Below are 23,150 nucleotides of genomic sequence, written 5' to 3' on the forward strand. Positions count from 1 at the left end.
GTATTTAGAAGAGCCCACGATAACAATATCGTGCATATTCATCACCGCGATATATCGCATTACCGAATACCGGCACAAGTCTAGATGTCATACACCGGTCGCTATGCTCAGTGCTGCTTCAAGTCCAACACTAGTATGTACACGTATTTGCATCGCTTTGACCGTTCTTTGTAGATCCCACCTTCTCACGCATCACGATTGGTCGATTACGTACGAGTTATTGGTCAAACGATCATTACCTTCATTAAGTATGAAAACAGGAAACCAAAGCCAAAACCTGGATATTTTAGGCAATATAGAAATCCTGGCCAGGACGTGTCCTGGGAAAATGGCACCCTAGACAAGATCAAGTGTTCAGCTGATGGAACTAGTCATGCTTTTCATGACCATGCAGTCAGGGCCTTCTAGCAAACATTGAATCACATGCCAAGCACATTTTCTCTTCTGTCCAGACCAGCATGTGCTTCCTCAGGCTAGTTTATGCTAGTTAGTGCCCATTTGTTGACATTCTAGTTGGTGAACCAACATGGCTATGTTTTTTTTTTTTGCCAGCAAAATCTGGTAAACCAGCCAGTGAAGCTGATTGACTGACTTAACCATTTGAGATGGTTAAAAGAAATGTTCAATATAAAATACATTTTTGTAATGTTTTACAAACTCGTCATTCCAAACTTGTAAAATTTATTCCGTGGAACACACACACACACACACACACACACACACACACACACACACACACACACACACACACGCATGCACACACACAAATAAAGCATGTTCACACCTCTTTTTCTACTAAAACATTAAAAAAATAAAAATTAACCAGTAACCTGGGGTTGTACATAAAATATGGTGGCCATATGCACCATTCATACTGGACACGTCCCGGCCAGGATTTTAATATTGCCTAAAACATCTAAAGCAGTTTGACCAATAATATGCAGGTATTGTACATAATCCACCAGTCATTGGGCTGGGCGTGAGAAGGTGAGATCTACAGGGAACAATCGAAGCGATGCAAATATGCGCACTTGTTCGTTTGTTCGTTTGACTTGAAGCGTCGCTGCGCACCGATCATAAAAAGACACCAAAGTAGGTGCGAGAGCGATTCTAAACCATAAAGATCCAACTAATGTCACACAATCTATAAACCTCAAAAATGCCAAAAAACAATCGACCTGCACAGTGCAAACACCCAAAACCTGGATATTTTAGGCAATATTAAAATCCTGGCCGGGACATGTCCCGTATGAACGGTGCATATGGCAACCCTAACTTAAAAGCATCATGAAAATAATTGATATGGCCTCATGTGCGCTATATTTCAGCTTCGTGTGAGGTACAGAAAAAGAAAATCATGCAGAACCATGTTAGACCAATGGTATTTGAAATATTAATTTAATCTGAAGCCACTGAACCTATAAAGTCAGCTTAAAAATAAAGTTGCAATCAACCTTTTTCCCCTATTGTGACATATCTGAGTAAAATGACTTGAATAAGAATATAGGCTTGGACTTAATTTTGTCCATCTGCAATTGACTAGATAATTCTCTTTTTCGAATTTCTGCGATCATATGAGTGACGGGTTGTTGGAAGGAATGGATTATGGTCTGATGGGGACTCCAGGATACCATGCTGAGGACAATCAACCTAAACGCACCATCTGCTGAAGACCAGCTGCAAGGCTATCCTGTTTTTGTTTTTTTTTAGTTTTTGAGCATTTTAGATGTTGCTCCCCAGTTTGTGTTTTCCGACAAATATTTTTGGTTAATAAATCAGTCCCTAATGATGTAGTGGTGGTTTCCACTGGTTATCTAGTTCTGGACTGACTGGTTGCAGATGGTTTCTAAACTCTGTTTACTGATATCACAGCTCGCTCTGAATAATACATAAGGATCCTGCGGGAGTAAGGCTTGAATTTGCACCAGTGCTGCCTCAGGGAAACCCAGCTTGTGAGAGTTTATTAAGAAGGTGACAGATTCTCCCTGGAGAATTTGGAGAACAATGATTCCCAATCTTCAGTGCACTTGTGCAATCATGGTACTGGGGACAAAACACCTTCAAATACAAAGCATATAAGAGAATAGCTCACCCAAAATATGTCCATATTCTTTGCAATATAAATAAATGGTGACTGAAGCTTCAAAGCTACAAAAGAACCATAAATGGGTCCAAGTCGGGTTAGAAATGAAGACCGAATTTTTATTTTTGGATGAACTATGCCTTTTAAAGGCCATTTTGGCTTCTGGTGTTGTTCTACCCTGCTGGTCACTGCTGACTTTGAGGATGATGTAATTGACAAATGTAAACCCACCCCTGCAGCTTTGGCACTATTTTCAGCTCCACAGCACTTCTTGCCTAAAACAACTTGCTTTTCATTATGACTCTCACATCCAGATGACCTTGTTGTGCATGTGGTTCTTGGAGCGCAGGCGAAACATTTGGGTGTCCGATTAAATACACGTGGATCATCGACAAAAAGGAATTACAGAATGCGACAATGTTGTGTGTGAGCTATTTTATCCATTTTGACACAAATGGAATTCATGTTTATGGGCATCCTGTGTGAAGCAGATGGATGAGAGTGTTCACTTTACTGTCTCCAGCAATAGCTCTGCTGGGACTACATAAGTCTGGCTTAACATTGTACAAAGTATAAAGCAGAACTGCTAAAAGGAAAACCACATTCTTACTTGAAGCACACACTCAGACACACACAGCACATCAGCAACCACAAGTAAAAGAACAGGATATGGCATTCCCTGGGCATGATTTAAGAGTAAAAAGAAATCCCAGTGCCATCAATCCATCATTTAATACCTTCAAATAAGGTTTTACCTATAATGGAGAACATGTGCACATTAGCAATTATGTGATTTCTACATGTTAAGAAGCTATATACCAGAAGCTGTTTTTGAGGAAGACCGGTATTTTACCACTTCCTGCTGTCCTGCTGTTTCCTGTAATCTTATTGCCCTTTTTGTGTTTCATTCACCATGGCAGATATATTCACTTTGTATCATGGGATTGTTTGAACATTGATCATATAGAGTCTGAAATTAACTTGGGAACTTAATCACAATTTATAGTTTTACCACATAAAATAATTTGTTTTCCATAAAGGATACACATTTTGCCTAATAAAGATCAAACTGAGCAGAACAGAAGAATTGCTGAATGCTTAGACTGAATGCTCACTGCTCACATTGGGTTTATTTATCAGTTGATTTATGGTCTAACCTTTGCTTGTATTTGCCCATCTTGTCTCTCTATAAATAGTTGTCATTACAGTCTTTGGTCAAATGATGATATGCATCTAGCTGTTCTTCTTTTTAAAGATGTTTTAACACCCAAGCAACAAGAAACACTTAACACTAAACTTCCTCCATGGTATGAAATTATGGCACTTGAAAATGACCTTGAGTGCAGCTATTTTGTGAATGCCCTTTTTTTTTTCTTTGTCATTAGCTATAATAATTACTTTTTTATTTTATTTCTAAAATCTCCTATATTAGAATCTCTTTTAAAATTGACTTTTCTTGTTACTGTGTTATTTGCTCTTGCCAGGTCACTCTTTTAATCTCAGCTAACAAAGTAAGCTAACAAAGTAACTAAATAACATCATAGTTTTATCGCAGTTAAATAAAGCCTACTAACCAGCAAACAAACCAATCAGCTAACTCATAACTCTATGTAAGTCTTTGTATTATACACTGGATCAAGTTGTGATCGTTGCTCCTGCCTGAGCTAGATCACCTTTTTTTAATCACAACTAATTAAAATCTTAACATTTTCAACTAACAAACAAACAACTAAATATGTTTGTGCATATGTACATAACTCTGATAATTGGATGTGAGGGAGGAGACATCTTGTGGCTTAAAGGCAATGCAGCACTTATTTGTCACATTGCCACATTAACCCCTGATGACTGTTTTCTGTTTTAACTCTACAGACTGAAATCATCGCAAAATGGACCATCAGGACCACATGAATTCTGGACAGGTGGGTGACTCTCAGCACTCTCCTGGGAACAACATAGCATCTGGTGTAGCCAACATGACCATCAGTGACGGCCATCAGCAAGACATGAAGAATGGGACAGCAGCACATATGGGACGGGCTGACGGGCCAGTGAAAGGTATGTATATAGAGAGAAAAAATGTAGTTACTGTAATAAAAAGAGGAAAAAGAATATAAGCCTGAAAACCCCCTTTTCCCCACAAAGCGCAGGAGAGCTGAGTGATACTCATGGCAGTGTGTTTCTTGCTTATGTCTCGTCTCATACTGAGAAACCTGACACATATGCTGACAGTGATACTCAGCCATGTGTTGGTTTCAAATGTCTGTGAAGATATTCATTCATTCAGGTCAACTGCAAAATGTCTCGTAGAATTTATTTGTTGGGCTTATTTTCCATTTGTTGAAGGACAATGGAGATCACAATCACAATTTCCACATTCAAAGAGTCGGTTTACACAGTGGTTGTGATCCTTATGAAAATGTGGTACACAAACCCTTAAATTTTAAGGTATCCCCACCAAGGGGTTCACACTGTCAATGGAAAACCTGGGAAATAAAGAAGAAAAACTTACACGATTTCCAAGTTTTGAAAAGTAAGGGAAATCAATAAAATGCATGGAAACAAAATATCTATGTAGAAAATATATTTTCCTAGTTATGCTTTGTAAATATATTAGCAATAACTGAAGACATCCTTATCCTAAAGATTTTGGACAAAAGAGATGTCTTCAACTGTTGGAAAATGAAGTTCAGGTAAGAATATCTTCTATAAGACATTTTGTCCTGCCTGCATTGTGTGCTCACAATCGTTTTTAAAATTGAAATTTGGTCATATATCATTGATTGTAGATTTTCTTTTGGTTTCTTATGATGTTTGCTTGGATGAGGCTCAGATGTGAGGAAATAGGTCATAGTTTACAAAAAAATCTAAAGTAATCTGTCTTACCCGCTTTGGATTGTTCTGGCACAACTGACAAGCTTTCAGCAAGCCGCAGGCTCCCTCAGAGAGCACAGACAAAACCTTCTTATCAACCAGCAACCTAAAATTCCAGCTCAGTTGTGCTGGAAGAAGTCATCAGAGCAGAATGTCTCTAAAATGACAAGTTCTGTAAAATAAAGTTAGAGAAACAGCATGACACTGGCTTTTAGAGTTAGTCTATTAAGAAAAGCTGTTTGAAAAGCAATTGTAGCTATCATCTCAAGAACAAACTAACAGATGCATCAAGGTCCTGTCCTTTGTTTAGAAGAAGGAAATAATTTTTGCTTTGTTTGCAATCTAAACCACCTCAGTCCTCTGCTGTCCAAACTAAAAGCTCACCGTTCTCTCATAGAGGACACACATGAACCAACGCCTGAGGTGACAACTCAAAAGCCTGTTTTAGAAGACTCCGAACCCAAGCCCTCCTTTGATAAAGATGTGCCATTGGGTATGACCCTCCTCGTTAAGCTACAGTTGTGCTGCTCTGCTTCGCTGTACTGTCCTGCCTGTTGCTCAGCTTCATAGGGCCAGTTCCCTTGATCCCATTACTCCTTATTACGCTACTGATTTGACTTTCAATTTGGTCACAAATTTAATTCATTTCCCAATGATGCAATACAACTACACTGTATGAATCAAAATCAGTTTTCTGCATAATTATTAGGGAAATTATTAAATAAATAACTGGCACTTGAATGTTTTTTGTGATGAAAGCCAGCCTCTCATATTTCTCATGGACAGATGAGAGTGCTAAACACAAATGTAGCCATTTATCATCCACACCTGCTGCTTTTCTCCCGATGCTATGCTTTGATTTCCAACGGAGGGCCCTTTCAGGCAGGTTATGCAGTTTTAATTTTAATGCCTATTAACAAAGTTCAGGCTATAGGGTTCCCACGGTCATGGAAAACCTGAGAATTTGAAAGTGGCTTGGAAAAGTAATACAACTTTTTTTTTAAAAACTTTGTTAAAAATTTTTGTGACAAATTATAGTGACAATAAATTTCCCTAATTATGCTATGTATGGAGAAAGCCAAATCCACCATTGAGCCACGTTCAAACCTTTTGCCTTTTTAGAAACTGACTGATGTACAAATAGAAATCATTGTAGAAATCTCTAAAAACAACAACAACAACAACAACATAAAAACATGTAATAATAATGACCAACAGGAAAAGTCACGCTATAAACAGTGGGAACCTTAACACTAACATAAAATTTTGCCTTGCTTTTGCTTATAACATGTTTCCAAAAATAAATGCTTATAACATTCTCAACAGTGAAAATTACATTGACTTTTTTGGACCAGCAACAAGCCTGGAACCTCTCAGAAATGACCTTGCCATGTTCTAAGAAGCTTTTTGGAAACTTAGTTGAGTTGTTTTTCGCTGATGTTGTGAAATGCTGATGTAAAGCAGCACTGAAAAATTCACTAAAAGCTAATTGCATGCCTTCAAGGTTGTAAAATGCTGTTGCAAAAGGAAGTAGTATTCCCGAGCAACATAACTAGCTCTTTGAAGGATTCAAGGCCAGTAAAAGCCCAGAATATTTGTCATAGAGCAATTAGGGAGGTCTACTCTACCCTTCCTTTTGCATAAGAGAATAATGTAAGTTCTGGGCAGGGTGAGTAGAAGACTAAATAGAGGTGCCCAGAACATCCATTTAGTATTTTACATGGTCAATCAGTAATTGAGTAAATGACATAAGCACTAGAGTTGCTAATGGTTTAGATGGATGTACCTTTTTGGTGCCGTGACCCGGACATACAGGCTGTAATAATAATAAGAATTATTATTATTGTTATTATTAAAACAAAAGATTTAATAACAGCTTTAGTTATTACTATTATAGAATATTGAAGTGATCATTTGGTAATATATATATATATATATATATATATATATATATATATATATATATATATATATATATATATATATATATATATATATATATGTTTGTTTTTTTTTTTTTTCAAAACACTTTATTACCAAATACCCAAACTTACAACACCAAAAATATTTAAACTTGTGTGAATATGAAAAAGTGAAATCAGAGTGCTGTACTTCACACTACAGAAGTGTTCAAATGTTCTTCACACATCTGAGTTTATTTGGAGCACTCACATAACGCTTTTCATAAAAGAGAGATAAAAATGCACATTTCATGGAATTCTATAGATGCTTATTTAATTTTAATTGTACTATTTGACTTTAAATTAGAGTTTACAATGTACAGTAACTGCACAAATAAATACATTTGCACAAAATATAACAATAAATAATCACCCATGCACACACACACAAACAATAAGGCTGCTTTCTGCCATTACACAGGACATATAATTACCTCACAAAAGTTCAAGGTCTAAGTGAATGGACTTCAAGACAAGCTTCATTTATCATTTATCTCCCAGAACCACAGACTCATTGATCTTGTCAGAGAATAAGCAGTCTAGTTGAGACAAAGGTCTAAGATGGCATTACGTATGTTGTATGCTGTGGTTCTATGACATTGGGAGTGATGTAAATGTATTAGACTACCATTAGCCATCAGCTGAATATTTCATGTTAGAGAACATGTTGCTGATGTTTGCAGTACAGCTGAAATGGGTCTGCAACTTTAATGGCTACTAAGTCCACTTTACATTCGAGCTCTTCACTTGTTATGAACTGCCGGAGAGATCAAATGTCTATAAAGTCATTCATAATGTAGACTTTCTCCATTTATTTCATAAACCCATTTTACTTTAAAGCTATAGAGGAAGGGTTAACTTAATAAAAACATTTTGCTTTGTTTCCTGTGATTTATAGGCTGATAAGCAGTGTGCTTGTCTGACTTCCATCAAGGACATAAATTCAGCAAATTTACAAGACAATTTATTAGCAAAATTACTTAATTAGATCAGTTCACCTACCGAACTGGGCAAGATAATCCCAAAGCTGCTGTTAACGTTCTCCGTATCTCATCTGCTCTTTTAACTTGGTTCCATGTAATCACACGACTTTGACCGGTCTGGACGGACAGCAGGAGCTGGAGAAGGTATGGTGGGCTCACCACCCCCTTAACCCCCTGCAATGTAAAAGTTCAGAGGATTTACATTTAAACAAACATACATGGCTCATATATCACCACAACTTCATTATTTCATTGCTTGTGCATACATGCAAAAATCAAATAAGAGATCTCAATGGGAACCATATTCTTCCTAATTAAGTCTGTTTATATTGACTCTATCTCGCATCACTGTGTCTAAGAAATGAAAAGTCTGAGAATAATGAGGCGTTCATTTAAAACTATAATTGAATGCATTAAAAATGTTTCAAATGCATTCATAGCACAATGCAAAACATACACTTTACTGCTCAGATATCTGTGCATTAAATGATATTTGCTGAAGGACAATGCACCAATTCATTGCTTCACTGGTTGTTTTGCTACCAATCATCTATGCTTTACACACTGAAGCTCACAGAGATGTTGTGGGTCATTGTGGATATTGTGGTTTGATTGGCCAGTTCATATTGTTATTAATGGTTTTGATTATTTTTGTTGTGATTGAATGAGTGAAGAGGCACTTTTATAAGCATTGATTCCATAACCCCTTGACCCTACTATACTGACCCCTTCATTTGCTATCATAGTTATTAGTTTTTTAAAGTACAATCCATGTTGTAATCTCCTGCTTGCTAAGTTAGATGACCAAGAATCAATTATTGTAAAAGTGCCTATAACTCAAAGTATAATGTGTAAAAAACGATTTTTGGACTGTTTAACTTGACATGAAAACAGAAACTTGTGTTTTGTGTTGTGTTCGGGCCCCTTACGTGGTTCTGTGCATTTAGTTCCTTAATTCCTTTTCTTTCTCTGCTTCTAATGTTGACTGTTGAGAGAGCATGGTTAAGTGTTGCTAATTCTACAGTGTTGTCTGTGGCTGTTCCTATCATTCTGCCTTCCACGTGATCAGGATTTAACACCCGGAAGTCTGCCCGAGAGTGGCCGGAGCAGTGCGGCATCAGTGGATGGGGAGGGAGAGCGAGAGAATGGGGAAAAGGAGAGCTCTGTCAGCCCAAGAGAGTCTCCAATGTCTCCACATCCACTACTGACAACTCTAGCTGATGATTTGGGTTCAGGGATCACGGGCTTTGACAGCCAGATGAAGAGGAGTCCCTCAGAAAAGATGACTGACCATCATAGTACCAGTGGCTCTGAGGAGGAGGAGAAAGAAGAAAATGAGATGGAGAAATCTGAGAGAAGATCTGGTTCTCCCAGTGTGGAAGAAGCTCCCAGAAGTGCTATCAACATAAAAGAGGATAAAGAAGAGGACAAAGAAGCAGTTAGTGATGAAGAAGAGGAAGAAACTGGAATTTCCTTGGTGCCCAGTTCTGTCACCCCAGACTTGACAGTCCAGAAAGATGACAGCATTGATGATGAACGAGAAACCCCTTCTCATCTTCCCATGACTCCAGAGGAAGCTAAAAAACATGGCCTATCGTTTGACTACACAGAACCTCAGGATCCCAGTCGTCAAGGTGGTCCTGTGGGCTGGGAATGCAGCTCTGACAAAACACCACCAGAAAGCAAGAGCCCCGACTCCTGCAGGGCTGATCCGGGATCACCTTTTTCTCCCAGTGCTCCTGCTGAACCTACCCAAGAGGAATCATCTCTAACAGACTTACAAACAGATGCTCAGGAGGAAGAAGAGGAAGTAGAGGTACCAGAACCTGAGCAAGTAGAGGAGGCAACCACCGTTCCTCCTTCCTTCCAAGAAGTTGCTGCACCCAAGATACAGCCTAAGGCAGAAGAATGTCGAGAACCTGAAGAAGAAAAAGAGATCAAGCAGGAGAAATATTTGGAGACGAGCGATGATGATCTAATTGATACAGAGAAGGTCCAGCCTGTTGCCACACCTGAGCCTGTTGCCATTCCTGAACCTGTTGCCAAAACTGAACCTGAAGCTAAGGATGCCGTTAAGCCCAGTGCCCAAGTAATGCCCACAAAAGCACCAAGCAAAGCATCTCCTATCAAAGAATCTCCTGCCAAAAAAACAAAGAAACCCGTCGCTACAGTTGCTGCCACTCCTTCCCCTAAATCTGCTCCTAAACTTCAGAAAACTCCCTCTAAAGATGCTGCTCCGGCCAGAAAATCAAGTGTCCCATCCAAAGGTCTGTTTTTCCATTCTGTTCCTCCAAACCCCTCACAGATCTTCTTTATTTCACCTTCCCTTTTCTTCTTTTTAAAGTAGATCAGTAGAACTATGCAGTACCCTTTCTGAAAAGCGCACACTGCAATAAGAGTGTGTTCGGTGAAGAAACGGGCTGCTTGTAGCCACAAAATCTCTCTCTCTCTCCTGATCCTTTGTGCCCTGTGTGTCTTTCTCACGTCCTTCCCTCTCTGTGTTTGGTCAGTGTTATTTCGCTTGTGTCTGTGACTAACTCTGTGCTTTGATTGACCATTACCACTGGCACAGTTTTCACCTGCCCCTCTCTATTGCATGTCACCTGTGCATGTATGTTGAATGTATCACTCACAGAACTGTGCTTTACCTTTATGGGTCCACCCCTTTCCCAGATGTGTGTTATTAAACACAACCAAGTGGACCCAAAGGCCCATGCTGATGGGGGTGACTATAACACACACTGAAAGGAGAAGGTCAGCAATTGCTGCTGGGTTCAAGACAAAATCCCCTAATTGTCTCCCACAGCTGTGCAGACATCTCCTACAAAAAGATCAGACAAGCTCACTCAATAATGTGAAACATTCATTTTTGCGAACAATCTCAAGGCGATCTTTTGGTGCTCAACAATCTAGCAAGCAAAGTTTGGTGCTTGCAAGGCAAGGCAACTTCCTGAATCATTCTGCTCTTCTTTCTTCTCCACGATTTCTGTTTTTGTTTTTAATATAAGAAATGAATAAACAAATTTAAAAAAGAAATTTTAATTTACCAATTTGCCATTGGTTTTATCTGCCACTGAATTCTCCATTCAAAACTGTGACTGTGATGATGTCATTGTAATATTTGTACTCTGAATTGCAGTTGGTCTTTTGTTTTGCATAAATTTGCATACTTGATTGCAACTGGTCTTCAGTCTTGTTTAAATTTGCATTCTGAACTGCAGTTGGTTTTCTCTTACCTATATCTATTTAATAATCTAGAGCAACTTTGAAGGTGTCAAGTTATGTGTTGATTCTTTTTGTGCAAATCCGAAATAAAATAAGTTGCATCTTTACTGTCATGACAACTCTGATATGTGCATTTTATTTACACAGATCCAAAGCTTAAAACCCAAGCTCGCTAAAACTTTAACAATTATTAATTTTTTGCCTTGCAAGCACTGCTATTTACTTCAGGATTTTTCCTTTACAAGGTTAAAACATTCTTAATTATTTGCATTTTATAATAATGAAACAAGGTCCTGCACAAATCGAATGATGCCAAAAAGGTCCTTGTAAAAGAATAGTTTGCTCAAAATTTACATTTTGTGATCATTTACTAACCCTCGTCACACTAAACCCAAATGACCGTGTTCAAGGAATATCCTGACATCTCCATTGGACTGTTTTCATGGCAAATGGACCATTATGTTAGCTGAAATTGAGAACCAGACCAGTTCATTTTATAAATCATTTAAATGTGTTGTGTGAACTGGATTCATCATTTAAAAAGAATCAGTGATCACTCCTAAGAGAATTCCTTCATGAACTCTCATAATGAATCCACCAAGAAGAGCTAGGACAGATTTTCAGTGATTTTGGTCTGTTCCTCATATAAAGCTAAAGAATGGCTTCAGAAGATTTAGAATAAACTTACCTGTTTCATGGAAGAAGAAAAAAAAAATGCATACAGGTTTGGAAGAAAAAAAAACTAAAACAACATGAGGAGGGCGAGTAAATGGTGACTGAATTTTCATTTTGCAATAAGTGTTTGTTTCTGAATGTCTATCACAAACAAACATACCAAAATGAAAGGCTGGAATCACTGCTTCAGGAAACAGGACTTTCAACATCACAGCTGAAAAATCACATTGAGCACTGATGTAAAAACTTTTCTTCGAATTAAGTAGACTGACATCTTGATAGGTCTTAAGTCTTGATTCAGGCCACCCAAATGTCAATATATGAGCTTGCACTTACCATTCCTTCCTTTCTTACAGCCAAGGCTGGAGCAGGGGCAACTCCTGAAAAAAAGGTACAGTCGTTATCGTGGGTGATATTATGATTTGTGGGAAAGTCCGTAGCCAGATGTGCTAAAGTACACAACGACTGAGAGGAGACATTGATTTGTTTTACACTTAATTTAAATCATCTTTTAAGTCTGAAAATTTATTTGGTATTTTTGTTTCATTTTTTATTGCATTTTAGCATCTCTTTAATTTTTCAGTTAATTTACTGATTGCTTTTTGCCATTGTTTTACATTTTTTTCTTTATCCTCTTCTCAAACACATAATACCCACCACAACCCCGCATGCAAAATCTAGACCCACTTCTGCCCCCCAAAGAGGGTCTTCAGTCTCAGGCATCCCCAGCAAAAATCCCTCAGTCTCTTCCTCAACTCCACCATGTCGCTTTAGCAGTCCAGGCTCTGCAAACTCTGTAAAAAGGTCCAAAAGTGCAGGAGCAAGAGAGTCCAGGGCCACGGTGAGTACTGCCACCCATCCCTAACCATCGGCCAAGAGAATTCCCCTCAAAGAGAAGTCCCCCCAAAATGCAATTCCTACGAGGAGATTGAATGTACAGCACTTGAGACTTCACAACATCAACATCCTTCTTACCAGAGCAGAAAGAGAAGCTAATGAATGGATTTCAGTCATGTTTTGTGTGTATTGTTGCATTTAAATGGATATAAAAACTCCCTGAAAAAAGCTGAAAATGTACTATTAGCTGATTGTTGTTTTTATTGTTCATATTTAGGCTGGAGATGTCAAGACAAAGACAGCGGGTGCCAAACCCCAAGGAGTTGGCATCAAAATCCCCGGTAAGTGATTTTCAGATGCATCTTTTCAAGGGTCCACATTAATCTTTGTTTAGTACCATGAAAAGGAAGGAAACTTGGTGACTCAACCTTTAATTTCCCTTCCTGACAGTTTGAAAAGGAAATTGAATGTTATTATGTGAACTAAGCACTTTCAGGCAATGGAGTCCTCACTATTTACAACAAATTTCCCTTTTTAATGCATTCTCCCATGGCATTCAGTGTGACATGACTAATGAAAGTGCACTGATTACAAATTCATAAGCAAGTAAAATCTGGAAGAATTGTGTGGTTCAGTGTATTCACTGCACGGCAAACTGCAAAAGTGAGCACACCTTCTCATCATTTTACTGTGCACCATTTAACAAGTCTTCAAGAAGTACATAATATCTGCCTACTTGAAATGGGTTATGAAACCATAACCCAAGGGAATGATTCTCTATTTATAGAATTTACATGACTGATTTTTACCACTTTGATTTGTGAAATACAGCTGCTTCACGGATGGAGCAGCGAAAGGCAGGACCAGGGTCCATTGAAAGAGGTAAAAAAAAAAAAAAATGTGGTAGCCAATTGAATGCTTGCAGTCGAAAAATCTGCACTGCTGAAATAATAGAAAAGTGCACAAAACTCCATGAAAGCTCCTATATATTCCACAAAATGTCAAAGAAAGGCTGGAAGGGGACAGTTAACCAAAGAGTAAATAATCAGAAGAGCAAAAAAGGATTGAAATATTTTGGTCTTCTGTTGTTTTTCATCGTCAGCTGACTCACCTAAAACCCCAGACCGTAGTGGTTGCAGCAGCCCAGCCAGTCGGTCCTCCACCCCTGGACAACAGGTGAAGAAAGTAGCGGTGGTGCGCACCCCTCCCAAATCACCTGGTTCATTGAGATCTCGCACCCCGATCGCTCCTGTTGCACCCCTGCCTGACCTGAAGAACATCAAGTCCAAGATCGGCTCCACTGAGAACATCAAATACCAACCTGGAGGCGGAAAGGTAATTCGGTCATGCATGATTTTCAACTGGTAATATCATATGTATGAAAACAAAACCAGCGGGTTTGGATGCATTTATTGTTAAGTTGAAAGATTTGCATACAGTACAGCTCTAGGAGACAACTTTGACCACATCTGATGGAAGTCGGCCAATCATGTTTGAGTGGAAATTTGGATGATTTCTATCTGAACTCCATTCTTTAGGTTCATATATCTGACAGAAAAGCCTATAATCAAGTTCACTCATGTTGGGGACAGATGGTTAGCTATTGTCAGACTGTAAATTGGAAGTACGTCAAGACTGAAAAGCAATTTAATGTCTTTAACAATTGAAGAAAACTCTTTGCAGAGCCTGGGATCTTACGCTCAACTCAAAGCATCGGGTTAACGCTCTTGACTCTCCTTGTCCTTTTCCAGGTGGCTATTGTTCATAAGAAGATCGACTTTTCTAATGTTCAGTCTAGATGTGGATCCAAAGACAATATCAAGCATGTTCCTGGAGGTGGTAATGTGAGTAACCGATAGGGTTAGAACTCCTCGCTCTGAAAAATAGTGTAGTTAGAAGCCGTTAACATTAGATACAGTTGTAAAATAGTATAGGGAAAAAAGAGAAGAACAAACAAACATACTATTATATCTCAGCTGTGTTTTTGATTGAAAAAAGGACCCAACACAGACATAATGTATATGAAATATCCTGTAAAAGGATATGTGAATCAGAGCAGTTTCTTCAGGATATTACCCCACTTAAGTCTAATATTCTACTTGATATGTTTTGAAATGATCAAAAATGATTGACTTAAACACCTCAGGCTTTGACTATGACTGTTGCACATTTCCAACAGACAGTTTCAAGTATGTAAAGCTTCCAAAGACAGTTCTGCACACTCAGTGGGAATAGTTACCTTTTGTAACTAATGAAACCCTGACACACGTACCCACAGTCAAAGCTTTAAAGTAGCTCTCCATCAACATGTCAAGTATTATCTACCAAACACCCACACTGCCAAAAGACAGTGTGAGATAATTGTTTTTAAACTGTTAGATTAAAATTAGATTCAAATTCATTCACCTGTTTTAACTTACTACTGAGCCTGAACATCGAAGACTTAAAAAACAATTGCTGTAATTTGAGAGCTTTTTATTATTTTTTTCCTTAAAGTGACTAAAAATGTTAACATTTATTACTTAAAGTAAATAGACATTGTTTTTAATTAACATTACATGTAAATATAATTTACACAATATAGTCTTGCATTTTAGAATATTAACAGTCCTGTTCAGTCCTGATTACACTAACTAGGTAATAACCCTGAACCTACCCTTAAACCCATAAGGTAACCCATATAATTACCTTGTATTACCCATTACTTTCTTACGTAAGTACACTGGAAGTACACATAAAGTCACTGCAAAAAAGTGCAACCAACTTAATATCTTTTAAGCTTTTGTTGATGAAACAAAACGGTTAAAATGTGAACTGACTAGTGGCTTTAGCTGTAAGCTGTGCTAAAAAGAGCCAGTTTTGTGAAGGTCTGGCCAGTACAGGGACTGCAGCATGCCTGCACTGTCAGTGCATTTGGGCAAGACATCCATCTAGATGCCTTTGCACAAACGAAGTTCAATTTATTTGCCTGAATCCCCAGTGTTGGTATCTCCTCTTACCTAGTGTTCCTCCTGGTGATGCACCCGGATCGCTGACTGGTTGCTGTGTTGCAGATGTGCTGTGTAGATTGCATGCATGTACAATAAATTTCTCTGCAGGTGAAGATTGTGAAGGGGTCTCAGGTAGTCAGATATGCAGAAAAAAAAAAAAAAAAAAAAAAAACTCCCAGGGATATGGATCTTCACTTGAGAGCTTGAAACTGAGCATGTGCATTACAGTGCTTGAAAGGTGAATTCAGATCCATTAATCTGCATTCAAATACTTCATTTTTTAGGTACTTAAAAAAAAAAAAAATCACCTTAAACTGCTTAACGTCTCAATTCAGACATTGCTTTGTAGATAATTTCATCCTTTGGCGTGCTAAATGTTTCTGTTGTTTTTTTCCCTCTTCTAATCTGGATCACTTTGCCAAAGAAGTTGTTTTGTTGCCTTACAAGCCCTGGTATTGCCTGAAGCAGTAAATCAGATATAACATGCATTTGTGCATTACAGTCTCTTCCCTCTATAAGCCCATGGGTCCCTTTGACGAAAATATTGAGTGATGCATAAATTGAGTGAATCTCTTTTCTGACTCAGTATTTGGGACAGAGAGGAAAATTTCCACGTCTAGAATCTTTTTTGAAAGGGTATTTACACATTTTTACATGTGATCATGAAAAGACTAAGTGTAAATGCCCTCTAAGATGCATTCAGACAGATAGGAACCAGTCAGTCATATATCTGATGTCAACCTAGTCTATGTACATATATTTTACTCCTCCAAAACTGAAATACGTCACTCCATTAAAATTGCATGAAGAGTGAGTATATAAAAATTATAAGTATATAAATTGGATTTAGATCTATTTTGTGGTGGCCTGTCAGTGGAAGCAAGTTACTTCTCTGTCCCATGAACCCTGTTGTTGTGAATAATGGTAATTTTCCTACTCCAGATTATCAGCTCCTCAGGTGCCTGAGCATGCGGTTCATTTCCTTCCAAATTGCTCTATTTGATAACTGACTCTATTTATTCCTCATGCTTCAGGTTCAGATAGTGCACAAAAAGATCGACCTAAGCAACGTCCAATCAAAGTGTGGCTCCAAGGTCAACATTCATCACAAACCGGGTGAGATTTCAGTCAGAAACATGACCAGTATTGCTTATTCATAAAATAAAACTTCTAAGCAACATACATATCAATCAATTACATCTTACATACCATAAAACATAATAAAAAAGAAGTGCCATCCCTACCTTTATGTTCACCTTCAGTACACTAAAAACAATTGGGAAAGGTTTGATGTAAACAGAAGTTGTCCACATTCATCTGTATTTCAGGAGGTGGGAATGTGGAGATCAAATCTGAGAAGCTGGATTTCAAAGGCCAGTCAAAGGTTGGATCTCTGGAGAACATTGGACATGTTCCTGGGGGCGGACAGAGGAGGGTATGTTCTTGACTTAAACACAGTCTCTAATGAGTCAAAAATATGCAATACTGTGTTGAATTATTTGTCATTTGGATGAAACTAATTCACTACAATAATACAAATGCATAAGACAACATAATGTGTTTCATGATGCATTTTGACTGTTTTTATCTACTCTTATCTGCGATGCTCTCTTGAAAGTTTCCTTCATGTTAGATCTTGCTATGGTCAGCATGCTTCCTCCTGCTTGGCAGACCTCAGTGTACTTTTTTTGCACCTATTTTTGCTGACTTCTTTGAGTTGCCTTTAAAGGGATAGTTCACCCAAAATGAAAATTCAGTCATCATTTACTCACCCTCATGTCGTTCCAAACCTGTACGAGTTGCTTTCTTATGTTGAAGATAAAAGAAGATATTTTGAAGATTGCTAGTAATCAAACAGTTGGTAGTTGCCATTGACTTCCGTAGTATTTTTCATGTTCAACATAAGAAAGCAACACATACAGGTTTGGAATGACATGAGGGTGAGTAAATGATGTCAGAATTTTATTTTTTGGGTGAACTATCCCTTTAAGATCTACTGTTCTGCTCCTAATCTAGATCAAATCTTATTATCCTGTGGCCCATTAACTATTTATTTAAATGTTTATTTCATCCAAAATCTTAAACTTGCTCAGAATTTACTCACATCATGTTCCAAACCTGCATGATTTTATGTCCTCCATGGAACACAAAAAAAGACGTTTAGCAGAATGTTTTGACTCCTCTTCTCGTTTAATGAAAGTGAATGGGGGCCTCTGGGCTTCTCTAAAGTGAGAAAGTCATATGACATGAGAGTGAGTAAATAAACTGTTTTTTTGTAGCGTTAAGAGACCTTGCCTCATTAAATCTCATTTAATTCAGTCACAACACACAAAACCAAAGTCTATAAGGGTATTACATTTATTCCTATAGGTTCTAATGAATTACTTATAATTATACATTAAATCAATGAATAAGGATGTTTATATATATATATACATGTAATAAATGAAATCAATGTACAGCATAGGATTTACTGGATGATAGAAGCTGGGTGTCTTGCTCTCCTTCATCTTCTCTCTCTACTGAGCACATTTTCAATCATTTTTAAGATCACTGCATTTTCCGGCGCTCTCTTTCTTAGTGCTAACTATTCTTCCATTCGGCGATCTGCTGCTGCTGTGTCCCTTTTTATCACACAAAACCAAAAAACTGCTGACTGAGTGCTGCTTTCATGTGTTCACATTCAGAAACATTCAGGAATCGAGTAGGAGTGCTGATCTGAGAACTCTATCTGAGCACATGAAAGATAATAAACTTCTGTAACATCATGGAACTGGATCTCAGATTAAAGTTTTTAATAAATCAGTAAAAATCTCAGAATGATTGTTTGGGAATAATGTTTTACGGTGGATGATATTTATTGAATTTTTAGTCTAGCACTAGATGCATCAGAATTATGGATTCAGAGCACATAAATAAATGAACTTTAGTCTTCTGATCAAACAGTTTTTGCTCTTAACTTATTGATGGGCATTATTATTTGATCCAAAGGAAGATGATGTTAAATATCTCTTAAAGTGGCATGAGTGTTTTTTTTATTTCATTCATTTCATAATTTTAGTTTGGTTTATCCATAACACTAGATGGCATCACACGAATTATGGATTCAGGTGGACACATCTAATGAAATGACCTTTAGACTTTAAGTACTCTTATTTGGAAATATCTCTTAAGTATTGAAACAGCTTCATTAACTTATTGATGGGCATTATTATTTGATCCAAAGGAAGATGATGATAGAGTAGATCAGCACTCTTATTTGGAAATATCTCTTAAGTATTGAAACAGCTTCACCCCTTCTCCCAGCATTCCCTTTAGTTTGAGTGTTTTTTTTAATCCCTTCATAACCTCATTTCATAATTTGCATCCCAACCCATTTTGTTTTGTTTATCCATAACCATGTGAACTATGTGGCATCCACACTGTAGAGGGAGAAGGGGAAGGAAGCAGAGCCGCAGGCCGCAAATACTTCCTCTAATGGGGACGCAGTTCACTCTAATGATGTGGACATGACCTTTGACCTTCCCTCCTCTGAAGGGAACAGTCTGGTTAAGTCAGAGGGCCTCAGTAAGTATATCACTGGAATTATCGAGTGTCAATTTAACTGACTTGTCATCATTATATGGTTTTTATGTCCTTTTGTGCACTGTAATAAGTCTTATTTCAATTCAATAGTGCATTATCTTTATAAGAAATATTTTAGTACATTTCTGATCCCACTTATGTGAGCAAATATAACTATGAATGGGATGGATGCAAAAGGTACAAGCAAGAAGACTAGTACTGAAGGTTTATCACACACACACATATACATACATATACATATATATATACTGTATATTTTTTTATAAGACCCACCTTACCATATTACATCTAGTTGTCCATGCAAGTCCACTAGAGCTGTCTCTGCAAATGAAGCTTATTATAAGAAATACAAATATGCGTGAACGCACCTATAGAATGATTTCTGAAGGATCATGTGACACTGAATACTGGAGTAATTCAGATTTGCATCAGGAATAAATTACATTTCAAAATATATAAAAATTATTTAAAAAAATATTTTCCAATTATACTGTTTTAGTTTGTATTTTAATCAAATAATTGCAGCCTTTGTAATAAACTCTGTGATATAAATAAATCTTAGTGACCCCAAACAATACATACAACCTTTCATTTTATTTTATGCACATATTATCTTACAAAACCTGACAGTTGTTCAGATCCATCCAATTTAATCCAAATTCCTCCTTTCCTCCCATCAGATTGAGAGCCACAAGCTAAGTTTCCGAGAGCAAGCCAAAGCGCGCACCGACCACGGCGCTGAGATCGTGTACCAGTCCCCCAACATTTCCACGGATGGATCGCCCCGCCGTCTCAGCAACGTGTCTTCCTCCGGCAGCATCAACATGACCGACTCCCCACAACTGTCCACGCTAGCTGATCAGGTGTCAGCCTCCCTCGCTAAACAAGGCCTGTGAGCTGCCGGCCCAAACTACACATTGAAAAAAAAAAAAAAAAAAAAAAAGTTAAAAATGTATCTCCTTCAGTCCTTTCAAAAGAGGTGCTTGTCGGATTTCTCCTAACTAAAGGTTGTCCCAGCGGCTTGTCTGCTTGTGAAATAATTTTTGCCTCCTGGCACGGAGAGACAGGTATTGATGTTATTGGCTTAGTATTAACAAAAGAAAAAGAAAAAACACTACAATTTAAAAGGAGCTGGTGGTGTATTGATCCAAACGGTCATTTACAGCACTGAGTAGCCTGATTTTGTTCGTTTAATACCCTGTTTTTTAAAAGAAACAACAATGACATTTGCTTTCAAAGCTGTATTTGCTTCGTTGCCTTATTGTGAATGTTTTTATTTACCATAAATGATGCACTCCTGTTTTGACATGCAGCAGTAGGGAAGGCAAACATGCTTCATGGTTTGGAAGGGTGCAGTTAATGATACTGGCTATGAATTTGATAGGACAGAAACATTTCAAACGCTCCTAGGTAAAACTTACAATAGACGGACACAGTAGAGGCCCGCTATATAATTATTTCAATAAACTGTTCTGTAGTGCATGCTTTGGTGTTTAATAAAAGCTTTTAAATTCACAAAACACCTTAATTGTGTGTTCGATCCAAATTAAAACAGTAAAGACTTTGATAAATCATTATTCTGATGAGTCTAGGTTGCTAATATCATAGTTTGGAAATTTCAGTGTCAGACTTTACCTGTGAATTCTATTAAACTCCACAACCTCATTCATCACTACAGCAAATTCTCAAGGCTTATCTGTCCTCATAAATGCACAGGAAGTTGCATCGCTGAATGAAATCTTGCTTGGCCTCTAACGACTCTTGACAGAGAAGAAAGCAAATGTCAATATCTAAAAATCATTCAAAAAATTGAAATAAACTGTTGTACAGGGCTCAACAATAAGGATTTTTGTCTATCTGGACAGTTGTTTAAATTTTTTTTTTAAATATAAAATTTTTAGCAACATATTTTGTCTCTAAAAATATTTTAATTCTAGATTTTTTTAACATTATTTAATGCAAATAATTAGAAACGTAACTCCATGAAAGCTATGAAATTTTACATTTAGCTTTTGTTGTTTTTAATATTTTTTAAAATATATATTTTTAATTTTAGCAACATTTTAAGATGATCTTTTTACAATTATTTAATGCAAATTTTTATTAATGAAACTGCATGAAAGATTTTTTTTTTTTTACACAGCTAAATGACATACAATGCAAAACCTTACTGATAATGTCTGCTAATTAATAACAACCATTACATCATTCTTACGGCATCTAATACATCGCTTGACGTTTCCATTTTCAAAACAAAAATGATTGCTATGTTTAAAAAGGTTTATGAGACCAAATATAAGATGTAATGACTGCCTCACACAGGCCCCAGATCACATTGCCATCCTTATTGTTGAGCTCTGAAGTAGTTTGCCCTGCACGAGCACCATCAAACTCGAGATATCACTCGGTACATCCTCTCATTGTTTCCTTCACCTTATATCTGTATGTTAATGATTCTCCAGTATTGATGGATTTCAGCTTCTGTGTCTTAAATGCTGTTCCAAAGCATGCGTGTATGGACCAATGCAAAAGACATGAGAGGATTTCAATTCAAAGCACTCAAAAAAATAACTGTAACATCACATAGGGAAATCTCATATTGAGAACAGACAACAGACAAGTGCCTCCCGGTGTCCATCAGCTACATTCGAGAAGACTGTCTATGTTTTAAAGATCCTCTTTGGTCTTAGATGGATTCAGTCATGCACAGCAGCACAGAGCTGAAACACGATGCAGGACATTTAACACACAGCCAAGCTCCCCTCAGTATTAAAGCCTTCAATACAGTCATCAAACCAAACCACAACGCTCACACGCAGCACATTCCCAGCATGCAATGGACTTCACCCATGGTCTTGAATATAGTAACCAGTCACCACACCACACCCCTGTCCAACTGTTTAGAAAACTACCTTTACTAGAGCGTTTAACTCATCTTAAAAACATGAAAAGAAAGAAAAAAGTGGAGGAAGATTGAAAAGAACAAAGCTACCTGCTTAAATCCAGGTTTATGTTGCACTCTTTTTTTCTAATAGTATTGTGTGGACGATGTAAAAGATGTACGAATGCGTTCAGAAGATCTGATACTAAGCTTTTTATTTAATATCTGCAGTGCATTGCAGCTTTGCGCTCATTTGAAAGTGAATGCACTGATTTGACAGAAGAGCTGCCTCTACACAAACTGCATTACTCATTTAGATGTATGTCTTGCATTTAGAAATGGGAGGGGGGAAATATAATAATAGGTAAAATAGAGGGATAATTTGCATCCAGAATCCACAATATCAGTAAAGGACTTAACTAGTGCCACATGCACGTCCCTCACATGAGCCTGTGAGAAGCTTTAGACGGATTGCTGTAAACCCAACACTGTGGCCGTCCTTTGAACAGCATGCTGCTGCTAACATAAACCTGAGCATTTAGACGTGTGGGTTAAGCTGAAGAACAGAAATATCAGATAAAATGTTTAAAAATGGCACTGGATAAGGCCTTTTAAGTAATTCTACCCTTTAGCTGTGTTTCAAACGGTTCTGTAATAATCTGTTAACCGGTTCCGAGGTCTCTATCTCTCTCCTCCGTTTCATTTCCCGCCTCTGCTCTTCTCTTCGCAGTTCTTCATTCTAGCTTGACAGTTGTGATTGTCTTTATCGTAATGTGTTTTATTAAATGGTTTACACTGATACTCCTTGCTGTAAACGTGAATTTGGAAATAAAGTCCTTATTAAACTGCTTTCCGTGTCCTTTGGTTTTCTATAAAATTGCTCTTTGGTTTTCCTTTTCCCTTCAGATTATTTACTCCGTGGATGCGTCTTATACAGTCCTGGTAATAAACACTAGATAGATACGCTTAAAGGTACAGTGTCATGTTTTTACGTTTGAGTTTCACATGTGAAAAGCCAGTCCAGGACTATTGAAAAATCTGTTTAGAATCATGAAT

At 37.6% G+C, this 23,150-nt stretch overlaps 1 protein-coding gene across 9 annotated transcripts in view; it reads left to right on the plus strand.

Moving 5' to 3' along the window:
* Positions 1 to 22,943, plus strand: part of LOC109054917 (microtubule-associated protein tau-like) — a 38,437-nt gene extending 15,494 nt beyond the window's left edge. For 4 of the 9 annotated variants that reach the window (XM_042720587.1, XM_042720588.1, XM_042720589.1 and 1 more), the window contains 12 exons: positions 3,956 to 4,141; positions 5,355 to 5,450; positions 7,082 to 7,083; positions 8,971 to 10,168; positions 12,158 to 12,192; positions 12,451 to 12,642; positions 12,916 to 12,979; positions 13,470 to 13,520; positions 13,741 to 13,973; positions 16,663 to 16,744; positions 16,957 to 17,063; positions 19,894 to 22,943. In XM_042720587.1, coding sequence (XP_042576521.1) covers positions 3,973 to 4,141; positions 5,355 to 5,450; positions 7,082 to 7,083; positions 8,971 to 10,168; positions 12,158 to 12,192; positions 12,451 to 12,642; positions 12,916 to 12,979; positions 13,470 to 13,520; positions 13,741 to 13,973; positions 16,663 to 16,744; positions 16,957 to 17,063; positions 19,894 to 20,109 — 2,445 coding nt within the window. In that variant the 5' untranslated portion in view covers positions 3,956 to 3,972 and the 3' untranslated portion in view covers positions 20,110 to 22,943. Of the gene's footprint in view, positions 1 to 3,955; positions 4,142 to 5,092; positions 5,095 to 5,354; positions 5,451 to 7,081; positions 7,084 to 8,970; positions 10,169 to 12,157; positions 12,193 to 12,450; positions 12,643 to 12,915; positions 12,980 to 13,469; positions 13,521 to 13,740; positions 13,974 to 16,662; positions 16,745 to 16,956; positions 17,064 to 19,056; positions 19,196 to 19,893 lie in introns of all 9 variants that reach the window. The other 5 variants (XM_042720592.1, XM_042720593.1, XM_042720591.1 and 2 more) reach the window with 5 other exon arrangements.
* The last annotated feature ends 207 nt before the right edge of the window (positions 22,944 to 23,150 follow it).

The sequence above is a fragment of the Cyprinus carpio genome, chromosome B3 (genome assembly GCF_018340385.1).
Source record: "Cyprinus carpio isolate SPL01 chromosome B3, ASM1834038v1, whole genome shotgun sequence".
Lineage (NCBI taxonomy): Eukaryota > Metazoa > Chordata > Actinopteri > Cypriniformes > Cyprinidae > Cyprinus > Cyprinus carpio.